We start from the raw sequence: 21,591 nt of genomic DNA, 5'->3' as shown, positions 1-21,591 counted from the left end.
ATGGCGGCGCCACTCTAGGGGGCGACCTGCCGGCCCGCCGGAGTTGCTAGGGTAAAAGTCTTTCGACGAGCGTGCACGCGCGGCGCGTACACCTACTGGAATGGATATGAGCAACACATCTCGAAGAACAACAGTTACAAAGGTGAGTAACCATCTTTTTTCCTTCTCCAGAATCAGTTAAAGACCTTTATGGACATCACCTTTGAAAGGATTCCAACCACTGAAAGAGCTCTTAGTATGCTGAAGAAATTTGAAAGGTAAAGGGATATTTATAAATATATCTAGTATGCCCTAGAGCAGCATACCAGTTTTCTGCACATTAGGTCAAATATAACCTCTTTTGACAAAGGAAAAATGAAGAAATTGGCTATAAAATGCTTTTGTTCTTGTTGGACATAAATTGATACTTAAGTAATCATTTTAAGTACGTTTCTTCACCAATTCGGATAAAAAGAAAGGATCTACTTAGATTGCTTTAAAAGAAAAGCTGAACACTTCTGACAGTCTGCATAAGTAGAATTTATTTCTGGGCAGTTGCATGGCCACCACATTTGCGAGATCACCTGATCTTAACCTTAGATGACAGTGTAAACTTTTTGTAAGGATAATGGTTCTTGAATAATTTCTTAAGTTTTTTAGGGTCAGGTATATTTAACTTCTACATTGATTATAGACACTGGAAAGAAAAATCACTCAATTTTTGTTGTTGTTCGGTATCTCTAATGCAGTATCCAAAGTATATTTATTGTTATCTGTCTTTAAGATTGAAATATAGCACAGGAACTGACTATCTGCATGTGGGCTGAAGGTTCTTTTTTGGATATTGAAATCTATTTGTTGTCATTATATGTCAAGATTCAGCATGCTCAGTGTCGCATTGCCATGGTTAGCTGTGCTATCAATAGCTGAAGATGGGCTAGCAGTACTACTTTCAATCATTAAAATTGCAGAATGAAGGGCAAGCTCAGTCTGTACTGTCACAGTTTTTTCCCCCTTCTGTATAACTGAGTTCCTGTATTTCATGCCATTGGTAGGGTCAGGGTTGTGTTACTACTTGTTGAAAACCATGTGAGCTTACACTTGAAGATAGCAGATTCCCTTTCTATGGGTGATAGAAGGATATTTCTAGGCTTATTTAGAAACACTTTCTGTTACACTGTCTAAACCTGGCCTAGTTTCTGACTGTAGGAATGTATTTTGGAAGGTGTTGCTGAATGTCAGGCTGAGAATGCATTTGTCCTCCACAGAGCATACAAAAGTGTGTAAAAATGATAGTACATTCAAACTGAAAACTAGAAGAGCCCTCTAATAACTGAAGTCTTGTGGCAAATTTTCCAATGATCATCCTTGTTTTTTTGTTTTTTTTATCAGATTAGAAATCCCCAGTCTTGGCATTGATGAACAATACCAGAAAATCCTTCAGAACTATGGTCATGACATTGAGATGGTCTCTAAGCTGTACACTAAGCAGAAAAATGACCCTCCTTTGGCTCGTAACCTGCCTCCAGTAGCTGGTAAGATCTTGTGGGCACGCCAACTCTTCCACAGGATCCAGGAACCAATGGACCTCTTCCAACAGCATCCCACTGTTCTGCAGACAGGAGAAGCCAAGCGCATAGTCCGCAACTACAACAAAGTGGCAAAAGTCCTCTTGGAGTTTGAGGTTATTTATCACAGGGGATGGCTTCAGCAGGTAAAATATTTCACTTGCTGATGTGACGGTGAAAGTTGAATTGTTTTTAGTATTTTTGCAGCTGTATTAATGCCTGGGGACCTAAACATGGGATAAGTGGATTGTGGATTGCCATGGTATAAGAAGTCCTTAACTGGCAGAGTACTGGTATAAGTAGCTACTGTACCTTCTCCTGCAGCTCCCAGCACGGGGGTAAAAATTGGGTGGGAGAGAGAATGACCAGAGTGTTACTGTGCTTTGGCTGTTTTCCACTGGCAGATGGCCTCTTGGAGTTCATGGCCAACAGCTGAACTTTAGAGCACTTCCTAGGCTGCTTTGAAGTGTCATGGGATGGGGCCGGCATAGAACTTAAACCATAATCAAGGCGCGGGCCCTCATACTCTGCTGTGTCCCACAGATTGTTTTCTGAAGAGAATCTGGCCAACTTTCCTGTTGAAGTGCCTAGCTCAAAATGAAACGTGTCCCTAGCTCAGGCAGCATACTATGCACTACAGGCAAATTCTATCCTTACTGTTCATAGCAGGATCAGGGGGCTGGCGGCATTACTGTGCTGGCAGGTCATACTTGTTTGAAGCCACAGAGGGTGGATGGATATGGACTAGACTGCCATCTCAGTGCCTGAGGACAAGGCTAAGCTCCTTCTTTGCTACTGTAGGAGCACTTGTGATGATAAAAGCTTCCTGCGTGCTCTCTTCTTAGTACACCCACTTGACAAGGTATGATTTTCCTCTATAGAAATAGGGATTTGATGGACTCTTAGAAATATTCACTGCTCATCAGTGACTGCTGAATGACTTATTGAGTTTCAAGCTGGTGGTAACATATGTGGCTTGGCTGACATGTTGCAAAGCTTTAGCTTTAGAGATACTGGAGGGACTTGTCTTTACCGTTACATCCTACCATGAGAGCTCTAGAGTTGGTTTCTGTATCTGGTCTCCAGATGGCCTGTCCAGTGGTTATTGGGAACATAATAGAAACACTCCTCCTCTGTGCTGCTAGCAACTCCTTGCATAGACCACTTTGGCCATTCCAGAGGTTAGTCACCAACTAGATCTATTCTGTCTCTAATTTTTGCTAAAAGAGTGTTATCTTGTCCATCTCCCTCTTTCTACAGTAAGATAGTTACCACCATGATCTCTTGTTGTGTTGTCAGTCTAGTTCTGTTCAACATACATTGGGATGAAGGAATTTGGACATTAAAAGTAAGCTTGCAGCAATACCAGGCTTGTGTGTTTATGTTAGTACAGGAGGAGAAGAGGCATAAGGGATACTTCATGGAGAAGTATTTAAAAAAATTAAGTGAAAAACATATAATAAATGCATGAGGAAAAGGATTGCTCCACCCCAGCTATTGTGGAGGGGATAATGAATCTCTTAACAAAAATGTGGGAACTCCAGAATTTCTTTATGGGAAAGTTGTGCTGCCTTATTTGCACAATGAATGTTATGGAACAGTAACATCTTGAGTAATGTACAGTCATATTAGCTGACTTGTTATTAATGAACTTGCAAAATGTGAAATGACTTGACAGCTTCCTGAGATAATGAATTATTGCAGATGTGTTCAATGTGTCATTGCACTGAATTTGTGAGCAGCCTCTCTAAGTGTGTTTTGGCCCTTGAAATATGGTGAAAAGCTCTCCTACATTTCTGATTGGAAAGTAAAATACTGTGCCCAACATGAGATAAATCACATGGCAGAGTATTGCCTAGATAGCCATTATCTACAACTTTTGAACTGATAATGATGATCAAGGGGGAGATAATAATGAGGAATGGACATACAACAGCATAGTTATGGCTGAGACATAGCAGCAGCAGGTAGTTCAGGTTGGGATTATTTCCCATACAAGGCAAGAAGCTGTGTTCCACTTACCCCCAAATAACTAAAAATACAGATTTGTCATTTTTTAAAATGTTATTACATTTGTAAGCACCTAGAGCAGGGGTCGGTAACTTTTCAAAGAAGAGCCATTGTTTTGTTTTTGTCTTTGACCAAAATATTTCGAGAGCCACATCACATGCAAAGCTACTTGTAGAGTTAGAATTTATCAACCAATAATAATTGAACATATTAAAGTTATTACTACTCACCAATACTTTTAATGCGACTTCTGCGATTTGAATATGAATATAAGCAGGAGCGGGCTCTGGGCTGGGGCAGGGGATTGGAGTGAAGGAGGAGGTGTGGGGTTGGGGAGGGAGTTTGGATGCAGGAGGGGGTTCTGACCTGGGGCAGGGGGTTGGGGTATGGGACGAGGTGCGAGGTGCAGGCTCTGGCAAGGAGGCGCTTACCACAGGTAAAGTACTGGAAGTGGCTGGCTGCTGGTACGTCTCTGCGAGCCACTGGCGGGGGAGGGGAGGCGGCTCGCACATTGCCCCCCACCCCCAGCACCATCCTCAAAGCTCCCATTGGCCGGAAACCAGCTAACGGGAGCTGCGGGGGCACTGCTTATGGGCACGGGCAGTGCACAGAGACCTGCTGCCCCCCTCCCCGAACGGGCGCACAGAGACATACAGAAGCCGGTTGCTTCTGGGACCTGGGGCCAGAGCTTCTGGCATGGGGCCAGAGCCCTGCTGTGCCACCTGACGGGAGCCACCTGTGGTAAGCACCTCCCAGCCAGCGCCTGCACCTCGCACTCCCTCAAAAAATGGCTGCCTACAAGGGGGCAGCCAAAGAGCCACATGCAGCTCTGGCCCCCTGACCTAGAGGATAATAGTGTTAGAAGTAATAGCCAGCATGGATTTGTCAAGAACAAATCATGCCAAACCAACCTAATTTCCTTTTTTGACGCAGTTACTAGTGAACGGGGCAAGCAGAAGATATAATATAGCTTGATTTCAGTAAGGCTTTTGGCATAGTTATATGTGACATTCTCATAGACTAGGAAAATTTGGCCTAGATGAAATTATTATAATGTAGGTTTGCAACTTGTTGAAAAACTATTAAAAAAAAGGTAGAGTGATTTGCTGCCGCACTGGGAGGATGAATCTAGTGGGGTCCTGCAAGCGTCTGTCCAGAGTCTGGTACTATTCAGTCATTTCAATAGTGACTTGGATAATGGATTGGAGAGTATGTTCATAAAACCTGTGGATGACAGCAAGCTGGGAGATGTTGCAATCACTCTGGAGGACAGGATTAAACTTCCAAAGGACCTTGACAAACTGGAAAATTGATCTGAAATCAACAATAAGGGTAATTAAGCACTGGAAAAGCCTTCGAAGAGAGGTTGTGGAATCTCTGTCACTGGAGGTTTTTAGGAAGAGGTTAGACAAACACCTGTGAGAGATGGTCTAGGAATACTTGATCTTGCATCAGTGCAGGGGGCTGGACGATGTGATCTCTTAGAGTCCTTTTCAGCCCTACATTTCTATGGTCTTGGGGGGTTCTCCATTCTATTTGTGACACTACTTTCTTCATAGCTTCGATCTGTGTTGCTGCATTAATTTTCATGTTCGTGGCCTGCCTGATTAATTTAGGTGGAATAAAGGTTCCCAAAGAGCTAAAGGTGTTAACATAACCCAGTTACAGTTGAATGTTTAACAATTTTAAACAAGGTTTGGAGTTTGGTATATAGTGGCCTTAGCCTGCTTAGTACCATAGCAAACACACCATTAAAAGCTTTTAAACCTCTTATTGAAGATACTGAAAAAAAGTGCTGGTGGGTGTGGGGGTAGACAGAAGGGGATGGGAGAAGGGCTTATTAAAGTATTAAGTAAGGCTTTTATTTTAACAGCACTTTTTGTTTCCATATTTTAGAGGGAGAATTTTTAGAAGGAAAACCCCCTTGTCTGACAGTTTTTTCGATTGTATTAAAGCTAGTAATAGCTGTCCTTTTTGACGAAAAGAGAAGTTAGTTGAGCTGGGCAGGAGCTGTTATTGCGGCTGCTAAACTTGGATTCCATTTCCTAAAAAGACAAACACACACAAAAAAGAAGAGAAAAGAATAGCAAAGCCAGAAAATGCAGCTCTGTCTTTTTCTTGTTGACTAGTACTTGTAAACTTACTGAGAAAACACAGGCACAGCATATTGTTTTGTTAGCAGACTGTTTAGGGCACTGTTTTTAGGTGTGCAGGCTCACAGCAGCGCTGCAAAATATATAGCTTTGGCCAGCTTAGCTCGAGTCTAATTAAACAGAAAGCAAAAGAAGAGAGATAGGAAAGAAAAGAAATAAGGTAGGAAAGGATAGGGGAGATAAAGTCTCAGAACCCACATGGTGGTCAGGATTCAGCTGGAGTTAGAAGAGGTGGCAATGTCATCTGGGCTCCCCCCACCATTTTTTTGCCCAGATTGGTCAGGACACTTTGTATCAGGATGATGAAGGCTGGGGTCCCAGGAGACAGAGGGAGTGCAGTCATGATGGTGAAGGTAGCTCCAGAAGCTAATTTGTCCCCCAAAGGTTTTTTTTTTTTTTTTAAATGACCATAAAAAGGAGGGATAGGTAGAATAGCCCATTTCCTTGCTGTTTTGTTACTAATTAGTCCTAATTTCTGACACACCAGTTTTTGTTTATAAATTTTTGGTCCTTAACTTTTTTTGTTCACCAGGCATGATTTTAACAGTCCTTGAGTGGTATTAGTGAAACCCTTCTTGTTTAAATTAATTTAGTTTTTTGGGTTTCTTTACCTTTTTTGAAACAATTTTATGTAATAGGTCATTGTGACAATTCATGCATCATTACCCACTTTTTACACTTGAGCTCACAATTAGGGTAAACTTGTAGGCCCAATTATTACAACAGGCCCAAAATTCAGAAGAAAATATAGGTAGTTACTTAGCTTGGCAGGAAGGCAGTTTTTCACTCTAATCTACATAGAGGTGATATTAAGCTTAGATTCAGACTGTATCAGATTTGAGTATTAGTTTGTTTCCACTAGCACTTTTGTAATTCAGACTTTATATATATATTTGAATCCAAATTCAGAGCATAGTATTGACTTCATTGTGATTATTTGGCAAGACTGTTTCTTGTTTCCTGCAGACTGAAGTAACAAAAACAGGGCTTCAGGCATCCCTGTTGGTGAAGGCTCCAGAGACAGGAGAATTATTTGTGAATTTTGACCCTCAGATATTGACTTTAATTCGGGAAACAGAGTGCATGGCTCACATGCACCTTGAAATCCCGCCCTTCGCCATTGCTCTACAGCAAAAGCAAGACTCATACAAGAAGAATTTCAATCAACTGCAGGTAGGTTTATTTTTTTCATTTAGATCTGCATAAAGCTATTGAAATCTCCAATAATTTCATGGAAGATAAAAATACTATCTTATTTAAACATTGAAAATGAACAAATTCAGACTGCTATGCACCAGGAAAGTGATTAAGGTGGGAAAAGGACTTGACAGTTCACCTCCATCTTTTTCATGATATTTTCTAGGTGCTACTATGACTTTGTCCTTAAACATAACCTCTAGGAGGCATGGCAGTGTGGAAGGAAGGCACTGAGATATAAAAGTTTGGAGGGGTGGAAACAGTTCCTAAATAATATAACCTTATTGCTGTATGAGTTCAGGCAAAACAATTGACATTTCTCAAACACTGTGGTTCAGCTTTGAGCACAATCTGGGTAGGGGACAGCAATGAGGCATGCTGACCCAGCAGTTGCCTCTAAGGCCTGGTCTACACTAGCAGGGGGATGGGGGTCGATGTAAGATACGGAACTTCAGCTATGGGAATACTGTAGCTGAAGTCCATGTATCTTATTTCGACTTACCTCTCGTCCTCACTGCACGGGATCGATGGCCACGGCTTCCCCGTTGACTCTGCTACTGCTGCTCGCTCTGGTGGAATTCCGGAGTCGACGGGAGCATGTTCTGGGATCGATATATCACATCTAGACGAGACGCGATATATCGATCCCTGATAAATAGATTGCTATCCGCCGATATGGCGGGTAGTGTGGACATACTCTAAAAGTATTGTGCCTTGGATAAGCACAAAGAGTCCAATATCTAGGCAGTGCAGCTGCTGCACCAGCATTACACTTGGTGTACTTTTTGGGCCTGCTGTGCTAGAAGATGCAGAGAGAAAATGGATCTTTGGTTTCTCCCCTGGTCTCTTAATTTCCTTTTTGGAAATTAGCTGTCATCAGCAGTGATACAAGCCAGCAGCAATCATTAGGCTCAAAAGAATGTGACCAAGGATGGAAGATGGCTGGTGGGGAAATCTCATGATTTTACTGCAAGCTCTTGGGTCAGGGATTCTCATTTTCTCTGGGTATGTCTACAGTGCAATAAAAGACCCATACCATGGCTGCAGCTGGCCTGGCTCACAGGGCTGGAAGAGGGGAGGGTCTCAGAGCCCAAGTTCCAGCCTGAGACCCAACATTTACACTGCTATTTTTAGTCCTGCAGCCCGAGTCTGAGCTCTGAGACTCAATGCCATGGGTTTTTTATTGAAGTGTAGGCATACCCTTTTTGTATAGCACCTAGTCCTAACTGTAGTCTTTGAGTGCTACTGCAATACGAGTATATGAGATAAGCTTTTTTAACTCATGTTCTTCAGCTCACCCCCCACCTTGTTTCTCCTTTTCTTCATAATTATTTTCTCATATGGGCACTGTCATGATTGCTTGATGCTTTTTCAGTACTTTGAAGCTGTCAAATGTTTCATACTATGACAAATCTCAAAAAATATTCTGAAACTTTATGGTTGAGTTGTGAGAGCCAGTTGTCACTGGGGCGTGAGGAAGGGGTTTTGGTAAAAAGCTTATGCCTAGACTGTTTTTATCTCCATCATTCTTCTAGAGACCCATTGGTCTGGCTCAGAGCAGAGAGGATCAAAGCTGACTTTTAGCTACTGTTAATAGACTGGGTTTCAGGAGAGGAAGCAAGTCCTGGGGAAAACTTCATTGGCTTAATATGCTGATTTCAAAGAATGATGTGGAGGCGCTCTGGTCCGCTTCAAGAAAGAGCCCTGTGACTCTGCTGAGATTCCTGTATTATAAAATAGAGGAAAGGAGGTCTGTTTCTGACCATTCTTGTTTTGTCATGTTGGGAAACAGGAGAAGTCAATGTTCTGGGTAATGCAGGATCCCTTTCTTGGAAATAGAACTTGAGGGGGGTCATGTTTGCATGACTGAGAAGGAACTCTTGGCGAGTAAAACCTGTGGAGAGTTCAGAAAGAGGCCTATAGATTGGTTCCTACTCAAAACTTTTGGATTTCAAGACACTGAAACAGATTAGGTCACTTATCAATTTAAGTGACTGGTTTGGACTTATAAACCAGGGTGTTTATAGAATACCATTTCAGTCTTTGTCCTCCTTTATATATACATTTCAGTGGTGGGCAGTGGCATCCTGTCATGCTGTTTTGTGTGGTAAGATCACACAGTAGTGAAACAAGTATATTTCAAACTAAATGTTTGTAGTCTCTGGATATCTTTATATCAAATTTCCAGGTATATTCACAGATTTGTTAAAACATATTCTGCTAACTCCGTTTAAACTTAAAACTGCATCACCTGTTGTCAGAATGTCTTCATATGATGTCTTTTGACTGGGATGTTAAAAGATGACCTTTCTTTAAAAAATTAGAAGTATTGGCTTTGGGTCTCAAAAATATTCAAAATTCTGACTACTAATTTACTTGTATTATCGTTTAGGTCACATGAAAAGGTATTGCAGAAAAAAGACTTTAATACCAATATCAGATCCATATATAGACTTGACTCCCGACCCACCAAAACTGAACCTACTTCTTATAATTTACCAACCTTTTTAGCATTTTAATGTCCAAACTACTTAACGCAGCAAACACTGATTTTTCAAAAAGGCTCCGGAGATAATCCTGGCAATTACAGCCTGTTAAGCCTAACTTCAGTACCAGGCAAGTTGGTTGAAACTATAGTAAAGGACAGAATTATCAGATATATGGATGATGAACACAATATGTTGGGGAAGAGTCAACATGGCTTTTGTAAAGGGAAATCATGCCTCACCTATCTATTAGGATTCCTTTAGAGTGTCAACAAGCATGTGCACAGGGTGATGCAGTGCATATAGTGTACTTGGACTTTCAGATAGCCTTTGACAAGGTCCCTCATCAAAGGCTCTTAAGCAAAGTAAGGAGTCATGGGATAAGAGAGAGGGTCCTCCCAGGGATCAGTAACTGGATAAAAGATGGGACACAAAGGTAGGAATAAATGGTAAGTTTTCATACTGGAGAGAGGTAAATAACACAGCTTCCCAGGATCTGCCCTGGGACCTGTGCTATTCACCATGTTCATGCTCAATGTGCAGCAGCAGTCAAAAAAGGTAACAGAATGTTAGGAACCATTAGGCAAGGGATAGATAATGAGAAGTAAAATATAATGCCACGATCTAAATCCATGATACTCCCACACCGTGAATACTGCTTGCCGTTCTGGTCACCCCATCTGTTGCAGTGTATGCACATTCCGTTCCCCCTTGGAGGTGGACCATGGGTGTCATGGCACTGCAGTTACAGTCTATCAGACAGTCCTGGGATTCGAGATACTTTGGCTCAATGGCCAGAGTGAAAGTGGCTATGCTGGTGTTCAGGGCTGCATGGCCTAATGACCCGAAACAAAGTGGTGGCCCTCTAGTGCTGGGCTGCATGGCCTAGTGGCCAGGGTCAGGGGCCGCCACCCGGGGGTGGGGGGGTGACACCTGGGGTAGGGGGACCCGGGCCCTCCCTACTTCACTGGGTCCCTGCCCAGGATCCTGCCAGTGGCAAGTGTGTCCACCAGCCAGTCAGCAAGGATCCTGCTGCAACATACTCACTCGGTTTTAAGGGGGTTACAACTCACTCGCTCCCCCTCGCTGGGACACTTTTTACCCTGTTTCCTGAAATCGTGGTCTGTTTGATGTTGGGGTCTCCGGGCTCTTTGGTGCAGGTAATTCTCTAAGACTCTGACTACAGCTAACCAGCTGCAGGCAACAGGTCTCCCGTCTGGTTCTCGGGATCTCCGACTCCCGCAGGCAAGGGCTATAGCGGCTCCTGGGCTGAAGCTTCCACCAAGCATCCTTTCTCTTTGGCACTCTTCCCAGACTAAGCTGAGCTGTTCTCCTTTATACTAGGACAGCAGTTGGAGCATGCCCAGCATGGTCTGAGGGTGGGATTAACCCTTTCTTGCTAGTGTGGGGAATGCACAGCCTGTCACACCATCTCAAAAAAGATGTATTAGAATTGGAAAAAGTACAGAGAAGGGCAACAAAATCATTAAGGATATGGAACAGCTTCCATATGAGGAGAGATTAAATTCTGGGACTGGTCAGCTTAGCAAAGAGATGACTGATGGGAGGATATGATACAGGTCTATAAAATCATGAATAGTATGGAGAAAGTGAATAAGGAAGTGTTATTTACCCCTTAGCATAACACAAGAACCAGGGGTCACCCAAAGAAATTAATAGGCAGCAGATTTAAATGAAGGAAGTACTTCTTCACACAATGCTCAGTCAACCCGTGGAACTCATTGTTGGGAAATGTAGTGAAAGGCAAAAGTACAACTGGGATAAAAAAAGAATTAGATAAGTTCATGGAGGATAGGTTCATCAATGGCTATTAGCTCAGATGGTCAGAGATGCAACCCTGTCCTCTGGGTGTCGATAAACTTCTGGCTGCCAGAAGCTGGGACTGGATGACATGTCAAAATTGCTTTGTTCTATTGATTCCCTCTGAAACATCTGGCACTGACCACTGCTGGAAGACAGGATACACGGTTAGATGGACTATTGGTCTGACTCAGGATAGTCATTGGTAAGTTCATGTTAAAGTGCTCCTCTGTGTTAGAATGCTGCACCCATCCACACTTCGCTGCAGTATCTTGGCCTGAGACCAAAACTGAAAAAAGTAATCTTAAATTTTGGATGTCCAGCTTGAGTCATCTGAAACCTAATATTTCACAGGTGTGGATCCACTTGCCACTACAGTTGCTTTAGGTTAGTTTGCAGCTAGTCACTCACCTGTGGAAAAATTAGTCTTTAGGAGAGTTAAGGTGGGTACCCAAAGCTAAAGGGTGTCTTCTAAAACTTGTCCCTAGGTGGTGTACTAGGCTCTGAAAACTAGACGTGTATCCTGTCATTGTACTAAGTGGCACTGTTGGAAGTGCTGTCTACTAGATTAAATATAAGAGGCCCTGATCAATATGTTCAAGATAACATTTTGTTTTCAGCAAGGATGTTAATTTTGTTATCCTAGCCGAATTCTAATTCGGATTAGACAGTGACACTGAGGTCCCCTCAAAGCTTCATTTAAGTTAGTTCTTCTTTTCCCTTTGTTCCAATTATGTTGTGCAGTGGTGGCAGTGCATTTCAGTGATCAAGTGTTCGTGGTATTTTTTTGTAGGAGACTTTAGAATTCTTAAGGATTAGTAGTGTCATTAAAAATATAGAGTTAAAGCCAATGTGAAAAGAATCAAATGTTTCATTGTTTCAAATATACTTTTTATAAAATGGAAAATAATAAAAACCTGACTTTTCGTGATGAGTGGAACTTTGTTTTTAATTAACTAGATCCAAATATCAGCATAGCAAAAGGTTTGCATTGTGCTTGTTAATTGGTGTTCTTACCCTCCATTTATTTCAGATGATGCTGGCAGAATATAAGAGAATTAAATCAAAAATACAAACACCCATTGATCAACTAATGGCTCCTCACTTAGCTAATGTAGATGATGCTATCCAGCCTGGTTTAACTTCACTAAACTGGACCTCCTTGAACACTGAGAAATACATAAATAATATTTTTGACAAACTAGGTAAGCATGCTTATAGTGAATCAGTATTCTTCCATTAAACTCTGAGTTGTTTGCGTCAGTCCAGATATACGTCCATAGTTAAGTGCAACATTCATTTTTTATTATACAAATTATACTGTTGCATAAATTATAACACCAAAATTCTCACCTATAATGTACTGTAATGCTTATTCACCCCACGGGAGCCAAATTCTGAGCTGCCTTAAATTCAGTTCAATCTCACTGACTTCCCTGGGATCGCAGTGGGGCTGTATGGGGTATACACCAATATTGCTGCCTTGCCAATACTTGAAGAAAATAAGAAGGAAAGGGGCAAACTCTATCAAACTTCACCATTGTGATATTGTCCTCCACTTCCCCAGCAGCTCCCACATATCAATCTCTACCTTGTCTGGGCTTCTCTGCACCTTTACCTAAAGGTTCTCTTTTGTTGTCACTGAACAACTTCTTATCTTACTGAGTTTGCATTTTTTTCTAAAACTCTTGTAAATCCACTAATACATAAGCTGCCATCCAGGGCTCCAGTGCCTTTTGAATTTTTGGCATGTACTGTCATACTGGGACAAGCAAAAATAAACTCCCCAGGCCTCACAAAACTAATACCCCCTCAAAAAAAAAAAACAACTGAAAAGAGAATACAAATAATATTGTATGGCATGCACCTTTATCTGCAACAGCCTGGGAGAAGAGATGGGTTTTGTAGCCTGTCCCAAAGGTCAACAGATCTGGCTTACTTCAGATCCATTTAGTGCCAAAGATACCTACATCCCATCCAAAAGTTCCTTAATCTCTAATAACTAAAATTACTTATATCAGGAAAAAATACAGGAAATGGTGCTTAACATGACTCACAAAGTGAATCCTGCAACATTAAGTTACCTATCCATAAATGACCTGGGTCTCTGATTGTGGCTGTTTGTCACATATTGTACTCCACTGTTAATTCATGTCAGATCCAGGTATGCTGAGCTTTGAGCAGTCACTTAAGCTCTCTCAACTGAAACATCTAGAAGAAAAAAAATCTCTGTAGATAATGCTTGCAAGCTTCTTTGAAGTTAAAAAATGTTATTTAAGTGCAGGGTGGTATACCTTTTCAAAATGTTTCAATATTAGTTTGGATATATGGACAGTCAGTAAAGTAATTGGTATAAAGGAAAAAACTTGCTTGCTTGTTGGTGCTTATAAGTGGCAAATTTCTTAATTGCAAATTCTGAGTTTTTGAGTAGTAGATAGTGAAACGGGGGCCAGATTTTGCTGCACATCGTCTGTTGCACACATGCTAAAATGGTAATTATTAGAAAAACTTTATTTCATTAATTCATAAACCTTACTCCTTAAGTCATAACACTTAAAATGAAAGAAAAATTGATGTAGTCTAATGTGATCAGTCCAAATATATCAGCATGTTGAGGACAAAAGTATGAGAAAGGAATTAGGTGGGGCTTTATAACAACTACCATCTCTTCCCTTTGAACCTCTTTTGAATTTTTTTTTTGTATGATCTTTTGTTTGGAAAGCTGAGCTGGAGCTGCTGCTTGATCGAGTGAATGATCTGATAGAATTTCGTATTGATGCTGTTCTACAAGAAATGAACAGTGTGCCGCTCTGTGAACTGCCAGAAGATGAACCACTTACCTGTGAGGAATTTCTCCAAATGACTAAGGTTATGAGACTTACTCTTCTAAAAATATGTTTAGTTACTCTACATTCAAGTATGTGCTTGCTGAGTGAGTGTGACATGCTTTTCATTAGACATGAACACTGCACTAATGATTTAAATTACTGAAGTAAATTTGATAATGAGAATGACTAAAAATGTCTCAGTTCTCTGAGAGTGGCATGTTTAAAATGCACAAATGTAGGAAAAGCACAAATGTTTCAATTATGAGGTGGCTTGTTGAGCTTCCAGTGTCAGACAGGCTATTGTAGTTACTCCTTGTCCTGTTTTATACCAGTTAACTTAATTTGAAGATCTTCCATTCACCCTTTTTCCTTTCACTGTCTTAGAGGTCTGACTCATAGACTCATAGACTCATAGGTCAGAAGGGACCAATATGATCATCTAGTCTGACCTCCTGCACAAGGCAGGCCACAAAACCCTACCCATACACATTATACACACCCCGACCATGACTAGTTATGAAATCATCAAAATGAGATTTGAAGACTCAAGCTGCAGGGAATCCATCCAGCAAGCCGACCCCATGCCCCAGCTGCAGAGAACGCGCGAACGAAAACCTCCAGGGCCTCTGCCAATCTTCCGCCTGAGGAAAATTCCTCCTTGACCCAAATTGCGACAGCTGAAAACCCTGAGCATGTGTGCAAGACCTACAGCACGCATCCCAAGAAAGAATTCTCTGCAGTAAACGATGTCCATCCATGCCAACATCCCCTCACAGAACCGATTTGAGCAGACTCTATCTGCCGATAATCCAAATCAATTGCCCAAATAAACACCCATCATAACGTCCTCCATATACTAGCAGCATTAGCTATAAGCCCGATAAGGTCTTTGCCCCCACTATGTCCCTCGGAAGCGTCCAGACTCACTCCCCTAATGGTTAGAAACCATCGTCTAATTCAGTCTAAACTTCCCTAAATCCAGTTGTCCATTCGCCTCGTGCTACATAACTAAACTAAATAAGTGTCTTCCTCCCGAAGTTCCCCTGATATATTATGATAGGAGCAAGCATATCCCCCGGAGCATTTTGCCAGGTACTAAACAAGCCAGCTCTTTGACTCCTTTCATAAGGCAGATTTCCATTCCTCTCGAATCAGTCCAGTAGCCCGCCATAACTCTCCTAGTTGAATTCTCTCTTAAATCATGGAACACAGCAGAAACTGCACACAATATATCAGGTGGGCGTCCACTACGCGATATAACGGCACTGAACACCCCTTCTCCTTGGCTGGAAAAACCTCGCCCGATGCATCCTAAAACGCATCTTGCTTGGTTTAACAGCCGTATCCATTGGCGGCCATAGTCCTCCCGCACACCAAGACCAAGGTCCTGCTCCTTCCTCTCCTCGTTTCCAACTGGATTGCGTCCCCAACGTATTATCTAAAATTCTATGTATGTAATCCCTTATGGCATACCTTGCACTTTCGCTATTTATTCACTATACTATTATCCATTAAACAAGGTGGTCCAGATCTTCCTGTATAGTATCCCGGTCCTTCTCCGTGTTAGCAATACCCCCCAGCTTCGTGTCATGACATGGTTTCTTTGAAGCAAAAAGTGCTGGAAGTGCCTGTGAACATACTTTGGCTGACTGGAGGGGTCAGCTCTCAACTGCTCTGGAGAGTAATACTATCGAGAGGGTTGGGAATTTGCAGGGTTTTTTTTTCTCCCCATGGCCTCCTGAGTTGATCGGGACAGAGGGGGCCAGTGCACAGGGAAACCCTATCCATGAGACACTACAAAAGAGTAGCTCTATGATCCTTGGAAAGACTTCATTCCCCACAGAAGGGTATGAGTTAACCCAATCATATTCAAGTTTTTAGTTTTCACATGTAATAGGCAAGTGAAAACAAGTATTGCTGGTTAAATCACAGTGAATTCTGGAATGAGGTGTTAGAATTACTTACAGAATTTAAAATTGCGAACAAAGAACAAATTAATTTTTAACTGACGTTCCACAGGCTTTCAGTTCCAGGGTTTCTCTTAAACAATTAACTAAATTATTTAACTATCTTCATGGAGCTAGTTCTTATATCCATAAGTAGTTGCAGTGATGTCATGTGACTACTCACGTAAGTGTTAGCATGGTCAGATTTCCATGATTCTTAAAGCAGTAAGATACAGCAAGCAGTGCATTTCTAGGCAAGTGTGTAATATAATTTCAGTGAAAGACCCTCTGAGAAGTAATCATACCTGAATACTTTCCCTTCAGTGTAGTTAGTATGTAACCTGTTGGTGGCAGGAGGGTAGTTTAAAGCCCCCAATGCTTGCAGTGGTCAGTGATACAAAGGTAATAGGCATCTATAATCTGTAAATTTGAAATATTTTGGGTAAAACTATAATTTGGATCTAGATAGCTAGCAATAAGTGGGAAAACAGATAAGAAAATGTCTAGGGCTGGATAAAGAATTGGAGTGCTGCTGTGGTAACCCTAAATATGGGGATTCTAGTAGGTACATTGATGCAAATACACCTGTAGTAGTGAAAACAGTCCTGAATGAATAACTTCTAAACAGGAGCAAAGTGGCAAAGTGTCTAAACCGAAAAGTTGAACCACTTAACTATACCAGCATAGTGAGTGATACAACTCTGTGTTGTGGATGCAGTTGAATTGGGATAAAGGTGCATTACACTGTTCTAGTTTATTCACATAAGGGAAAGAAAAGAAGCGTTGCCTTTATACTGCAATAACTACATCCCCCCTAGGGGTTGTGCTGGCATAATTTACTGGGTTTAAAAAAAAAAAAAAGACTCACAACCTTAATTTAATAGTTGCATTGGAACAAAATGTGCAGAACAATCCTAAGTCACAACTGGAAGTGATCTTGATTATTTGGAAGCATAGTATATTACACGTATTAGAACATTAAAATGTGCTAAAGGAAAATCTTTCCAGTTATTGATTATATTGAACTAGAATACCTGTTTGTGTGAAACTTCCCAGTGGAATATGAGGTGAAGCCATCTGCCTCCAATGCACCCAAGAAAGGAGACCATCAGCCTTACTCTGTAGTGTCTTAATACAGTTATAACACATGTGGCAAAAATAAAAGTTTTAAAGCTGACCTCTTAAAGATGAATTTTGATTTTTGAAAAAGCAGCAAAGAACCCTGTGGCACCTTACAGACTAACAGACATTTTGGAGCATGAGCTTTCGACGAAGTGGGTATTCACCCACGAAAGCTCATGCTCCAAAACGTCTGTTAGTCTGTAAGGTGCCACAGGGTTCTTTGCTACTTTTACAGATCCAGACTAACATGGCTACCCCTCTGATATTTGATCTTTGACATTCTACGGACAATGGGGAGATGTGTTATAGGTGCAGTCAATTGCAGATACCTGTAGCACAGAAGACTAACTTTCTTGAAAGATATCTTGATCCTTTAGACATCAGGTTAGTTATTAGAAAATCAGAATGGAAAGATATCTCATTGGAAATTGAAGCCGTCTATCTCCTGTGCTGCTTCAGTGCTTCTGCAAAGCTGCATTCACTATTGATCACAGGTCCAAAATTAGAGGCTAAATTGAAACGTTCTGAAATAGTTTCATTATGTAAAATAACATGATTTCTATTAAAAGTCATAACTTTTTGTCAATCAGTTGAACTTGTAAAATTTTTTTTCAGTTTCTCAATGTTAAGTGTTGGAGCTCTTCCTCACTTTTTTTCCAAAGGGAAATTAATAGAAGTGAAAAGGTGGGAACTTCCTCAAGTTTTTCAATTTAAAATTAAACTTTCTGTTTTGAACACTTTTGACCAGCCCTAATGAAATGACAGTAAGAATAGATATGTAACCGCTCTGTGTTAATATTTTGTCCCCTTCCCATACTTTCTGTTAACTATTTCACTTTAATCACTGTTGCTCTAAAAAAGTTTTGGTATCCTGCCTGCCAGTCTTAACTGAATGCAGCGCTCACCAGTATTTCCCCTGTGACTTGATGAAAGAATAACATGGAATTGATTAATGCTCCATTTAGACTAGCTAACTGACTTAAAATTGCAGAGTGTTTTTTAAGAAAACAAAACAAAACAAATTTGCTGATATAAATGGGACAGGCTGGATTATGCAGCTTCTTCCCTTTCTCACTAGTGTTGCTTATGAAAACTTAATAGTTTGGTGCAAATTTTGAGCAAAGTCATGTGACTCATTAAACTAAATAAAATGACCTTGAAAAACACTATTGTTGAGTGAGCCTGATCGTGCCAGGCTTGCTATTGCTAACATAATCGTTCAAAATTATGAATTAGGCCCATTCCTAAAAATCAAGATATTTTAAAAGTAAAATTTGGCTGTCTATGTTCCTTCTGATTTTTTTGAGCTTTTACATTAATTAAACCTAGAAAGTGTTCTTTTTTAATAAAAGCTAAGATTCTCATGCAGTACCAGACTCTGGTGCTTTAAGAAAAACAAATATCAAAATAATCATGAGATTGCTTCAGTTCATGACACTGCACACTTGATCAATTTACATACCTTATTTCATGTCTAGTCTTATTGATGGTAGTGGGATTACTCATAGGATAATGTACCACTCAAAGTTGTTTGTGCCAGCAAAAACTAAAAAAAAAAAAATCACACTCAACAGTATTTGATGTATTTATTGATAGGAGCTCTGTGTTCAAGGTGCACAGACTTTGCATTTGAAAAGCTCATTGGTGGAAGAAGCAGCCAATGAGCTGATAAACATGTTATTGGACACAGAGGTGCATTCCAAAGGAGAAGATGAGAAGTCAGTTCTGCTTCCAGTCAATGCTGAAATGAATGAGGTGAATGAAAATACAGGTAAGAGGAAACACTTCAAAAGCAGTTGTCTTTTGCTTCACACTTAGTCTGTACATGTTGATAAAATATGCTGGGGGCCCAGAGGGCTCATAGTTAATTTGATACTTAGAATGTTTCACATCTACAGATTACAGGCCTGAATCTAGTTTAGAGTTAATGAAAGGTGATACGAAACCTTTCAGCTGGCTAGTGACATCAATCCAACTCGCACAGCCAAGTGTCCATGTCACAGAAACTAGCAGTGATAGGCATTATTTGGCCACCACATTTCATAGAGAAAGGACAAGGCTTGACTGGATAGGCAGAAAGACATATCTTCACATTCCCAGGGGTAAATCTACTAGGTCTGTATTGAATATAGAATTTAGTCTCCAGGTCACTGTAAACTGCAAAGTGATTTACCCATGGGCAAGACATTATGGACATCCGCTCTCTTACACTTCTTTATGAAGATGGTATTAAAAATTATTAATTTCCAGACCTGTAATTGCATTCCTGTTTCTCTCCATAGTTTAATAAATTATGTTCTAAATTACTATAATTTTACTGATTTGCTTTTAACAACAGAGGAGGAAGGGAGAAAGGAGAAACTGGCATCCTCTCATACAGCAAGTCAGATTATGGCTGGAATGTCTCCTCCTTTAACAAAGAAGAAGAGAAAGGAGATGGAAATGTTAGAGGAAGAAGCCCAAGAACTGCTTACCCACTTCAATCACCGCAATATTGACGCCCTTTTGAAGGTCACTCGGAACACTCTGGAGACCATACGCAAGCGCATTCATGCCTCTTCTGCGATCAGCTTCTTAGGTAGCCATAGGTTCTACTACTTTACATTTGAACTAGTATGCCGAAAAGAACAATTAGACATGATATCCTAGTACCATGCTAAACCAATGCCAGATCATCAAAGGAGGGTGGAATAGGTGAACAAGGAATTTTGTGGGCTGGCTTGTTACACCACAGTTGCCTGCGTTGTACATTTTCCCAGGGAATTTTCCCCAAAAGATGAATCCCTAGCTACTGGTAGGTTATGTTTATTATAGCAAAATTAAATATAAATATTTTAGGGCCAGATGTATGAAAGTAGGCATAGCCTTGTGCATGCACAAGGTGACCAGACTTTATAACTGAAAAGCTGGGACACTGTAACCTGTTGGGTCTTGAAGTTTGTATAGAGAGGTTTTGACACTACAGGTATCAACTCCCTCTGCTTCTTAGCTGACAAGCTGCCACAGACAAACACACGTCTTTTAGGACTTGTTCATATATCATGAGAGTGGACACAAATCCAATTTATTTTCTTGGCAGCCCACCTTTAAAGACATAAATAAAATTAGAGGCTTTCCATCTTTCATCTAAGTTGCATCTGCAATTTTGTGCACCACAATATTTGAATATTCAAAAATTCATGTCCTATTTAATGTGCAAATCTGTATTTGAGTGCACAAATCAGATTATTTGCTGATAGTTTTGTTCAAATGTTTGTATACCAATCAGCTTTTGTGGTGGGGGGAGTGCATAAAGTAATGGCATAAGAGTTTAGAGGATTTTTGTGTTGCTATTGACTTCAGAGTCTTTTAATGCAGCCTCAGTTACAAAATAAGTAGCTGGAATAAGTGTTCCCCTAAACAGAACTAAGTTCAGTAACCACCAATATACTATATTTAAAAAAAGCTATAGATGGTCAAAACAGATCACTGTAAATTGGTTTAGTTTCGTATCCATGGACAAAATAAAGAATACCGTACAGGTTTTTAAAACTGTGCTTATAACAATCTGTTTTGTTTTTCCTTTAGACAATGACAGTGCTTCTAAGCAAAAACAGAGTGCTCAGCCTATTTTTCGGACTAGCATTAACCTGTCTATCCCAAATATTGTTATGATGCCAGCTTTGGATGAGGTACAGCAAACACTTAATAAAGCTGTCGAGAGTATTGTCAGTGTCATGAAAGGAGTTGGGCAGTGGAGTAAAGAGAGAATGTCTAAGGTTCGTCTTGTCTTCAGTAGACTTCATTTTAAAATATATTTAAAAATCCTGCTCTTGAAAAATTTTGGACAGAAAATAAATATGATCATTCTACTTCCTACACAGAAAAAAATGCTAGAAAGAAAAATAACTGCTTTGCAGCGCAGTAGCGAAGACAGTGATTCTGATGATGGAATGAGAGAGACTGGAGTCAAAAATGCTCGGGGTAATTAACTTTATAATATCACTGCCTGAGATTTAGACATAAATGTTGTCTTTCCTACGGTATGTGTTCTGGGATATGTATAACTACTTGGAAATGAAGATGATATCACTCAGAATACACTAATCTTATATCACCCTGGAGGCCAGATTTGTGGTGCATGAGCAGAAGAGGATGCAAATACAGTGAGGGGCTGGGCACAATCCCTGTGCTTGCTATCCTGGTATATGAGGACCAGGAGAGTCTACAGCAGTGGTTCTCAAAGCCGGTCCGCCGCTTGTTCAGGGAAAGCCCCTGGCAGGCCGGGCTGGTTTGTTTACCTTCCCCGTCTTCAGGTTCGGCTGATTGTGGCTCCCACTGGCTGTGATTCGCTGCTCCAGGCCAATGGGGGCTGCAGGAAGTGGCGTGGGATTAGGGATATTGCTGGCCGCCCATCCCCCATCTGAATTACCTGAACTGGCTTAAGGAGAGTGCTAACTGTACCCTGCTAAAGCTGTGGCAGCCCTGCCTCTGTGACGTTT

General features: G+C 40.9%; 1 protein-coding gene across 2 annotated transcripts in view; it reads left to right on the top strand.

Moving 5' to 3' along the window:
- DNAH5 (dynein axonemal heavy chain 5) overlaps nucleotides 1-21,591 on the top strand; it is a 253,591-nt gene that overhangs the window by 42,278 nt on the left and 189,722 nt on the right. For both annotated transcript variants that reach the window (XM_075062684.1, XM_075062685.1), the window contains exons 13-21: nucleotides 172-257; nucleotides 1,372-1,693; nucleotides 6,677-6,883; nucleotides 12,248-12,419; nucleotides 13,937-14,082; nucleotides 18,707-18,881; nucleotides 19,449-19,688; nucleotides 20,678-20,868; nucleotides 20,974-21,073. In XM_075062684.1, the coding sequence (XP_074918785.1) occupies nucleotides 172-257; nucleotides 1,372-1,693; nucleotides 6,677-6,883; nucleotides 12,248-12,419; nucleotides 13,937-14,082; nucleotides 18,707-18,881; nucleotides 19,449-19,688; nucleotides 20,678-20,868; nucleotides 20,974-21,073 (1,639 nt within the window). The remainder of the gene's footprint in view (nucleotides 1-171; nucleotides 258-1,371; nucleotides 1,694-6,676; nucleotides 6,884-12,247; nucleotides 12,420-13,936; nucleotides 14,083-18,706; nucleotides 18,882-19,448; nucleotides 19,689-20,677; nucleotides 20,869-20,973; nucleotides 21,074-21,591) is intronic.

This window comes from Chelonoidis abingdonii, chromosome 2, assembly GCF_003597395.2.
Source record: "Chelonoidis abingdonii isolate Lonesome George chromosome 2, CheloAbing_2.0, whole genome shotgun sequence".
NCBI classification, from domain to species: Eukaryota; Metazoa; Chordata; order Testudines; family Testudinidae; genus Chelonoidis; species Chelonoidis abingdonii.
The sequence above is the reverse complement of the archived record's forward strand: the minus strand, read 5'-3'. Positions and strand labels throughout refer to the sequence as shown.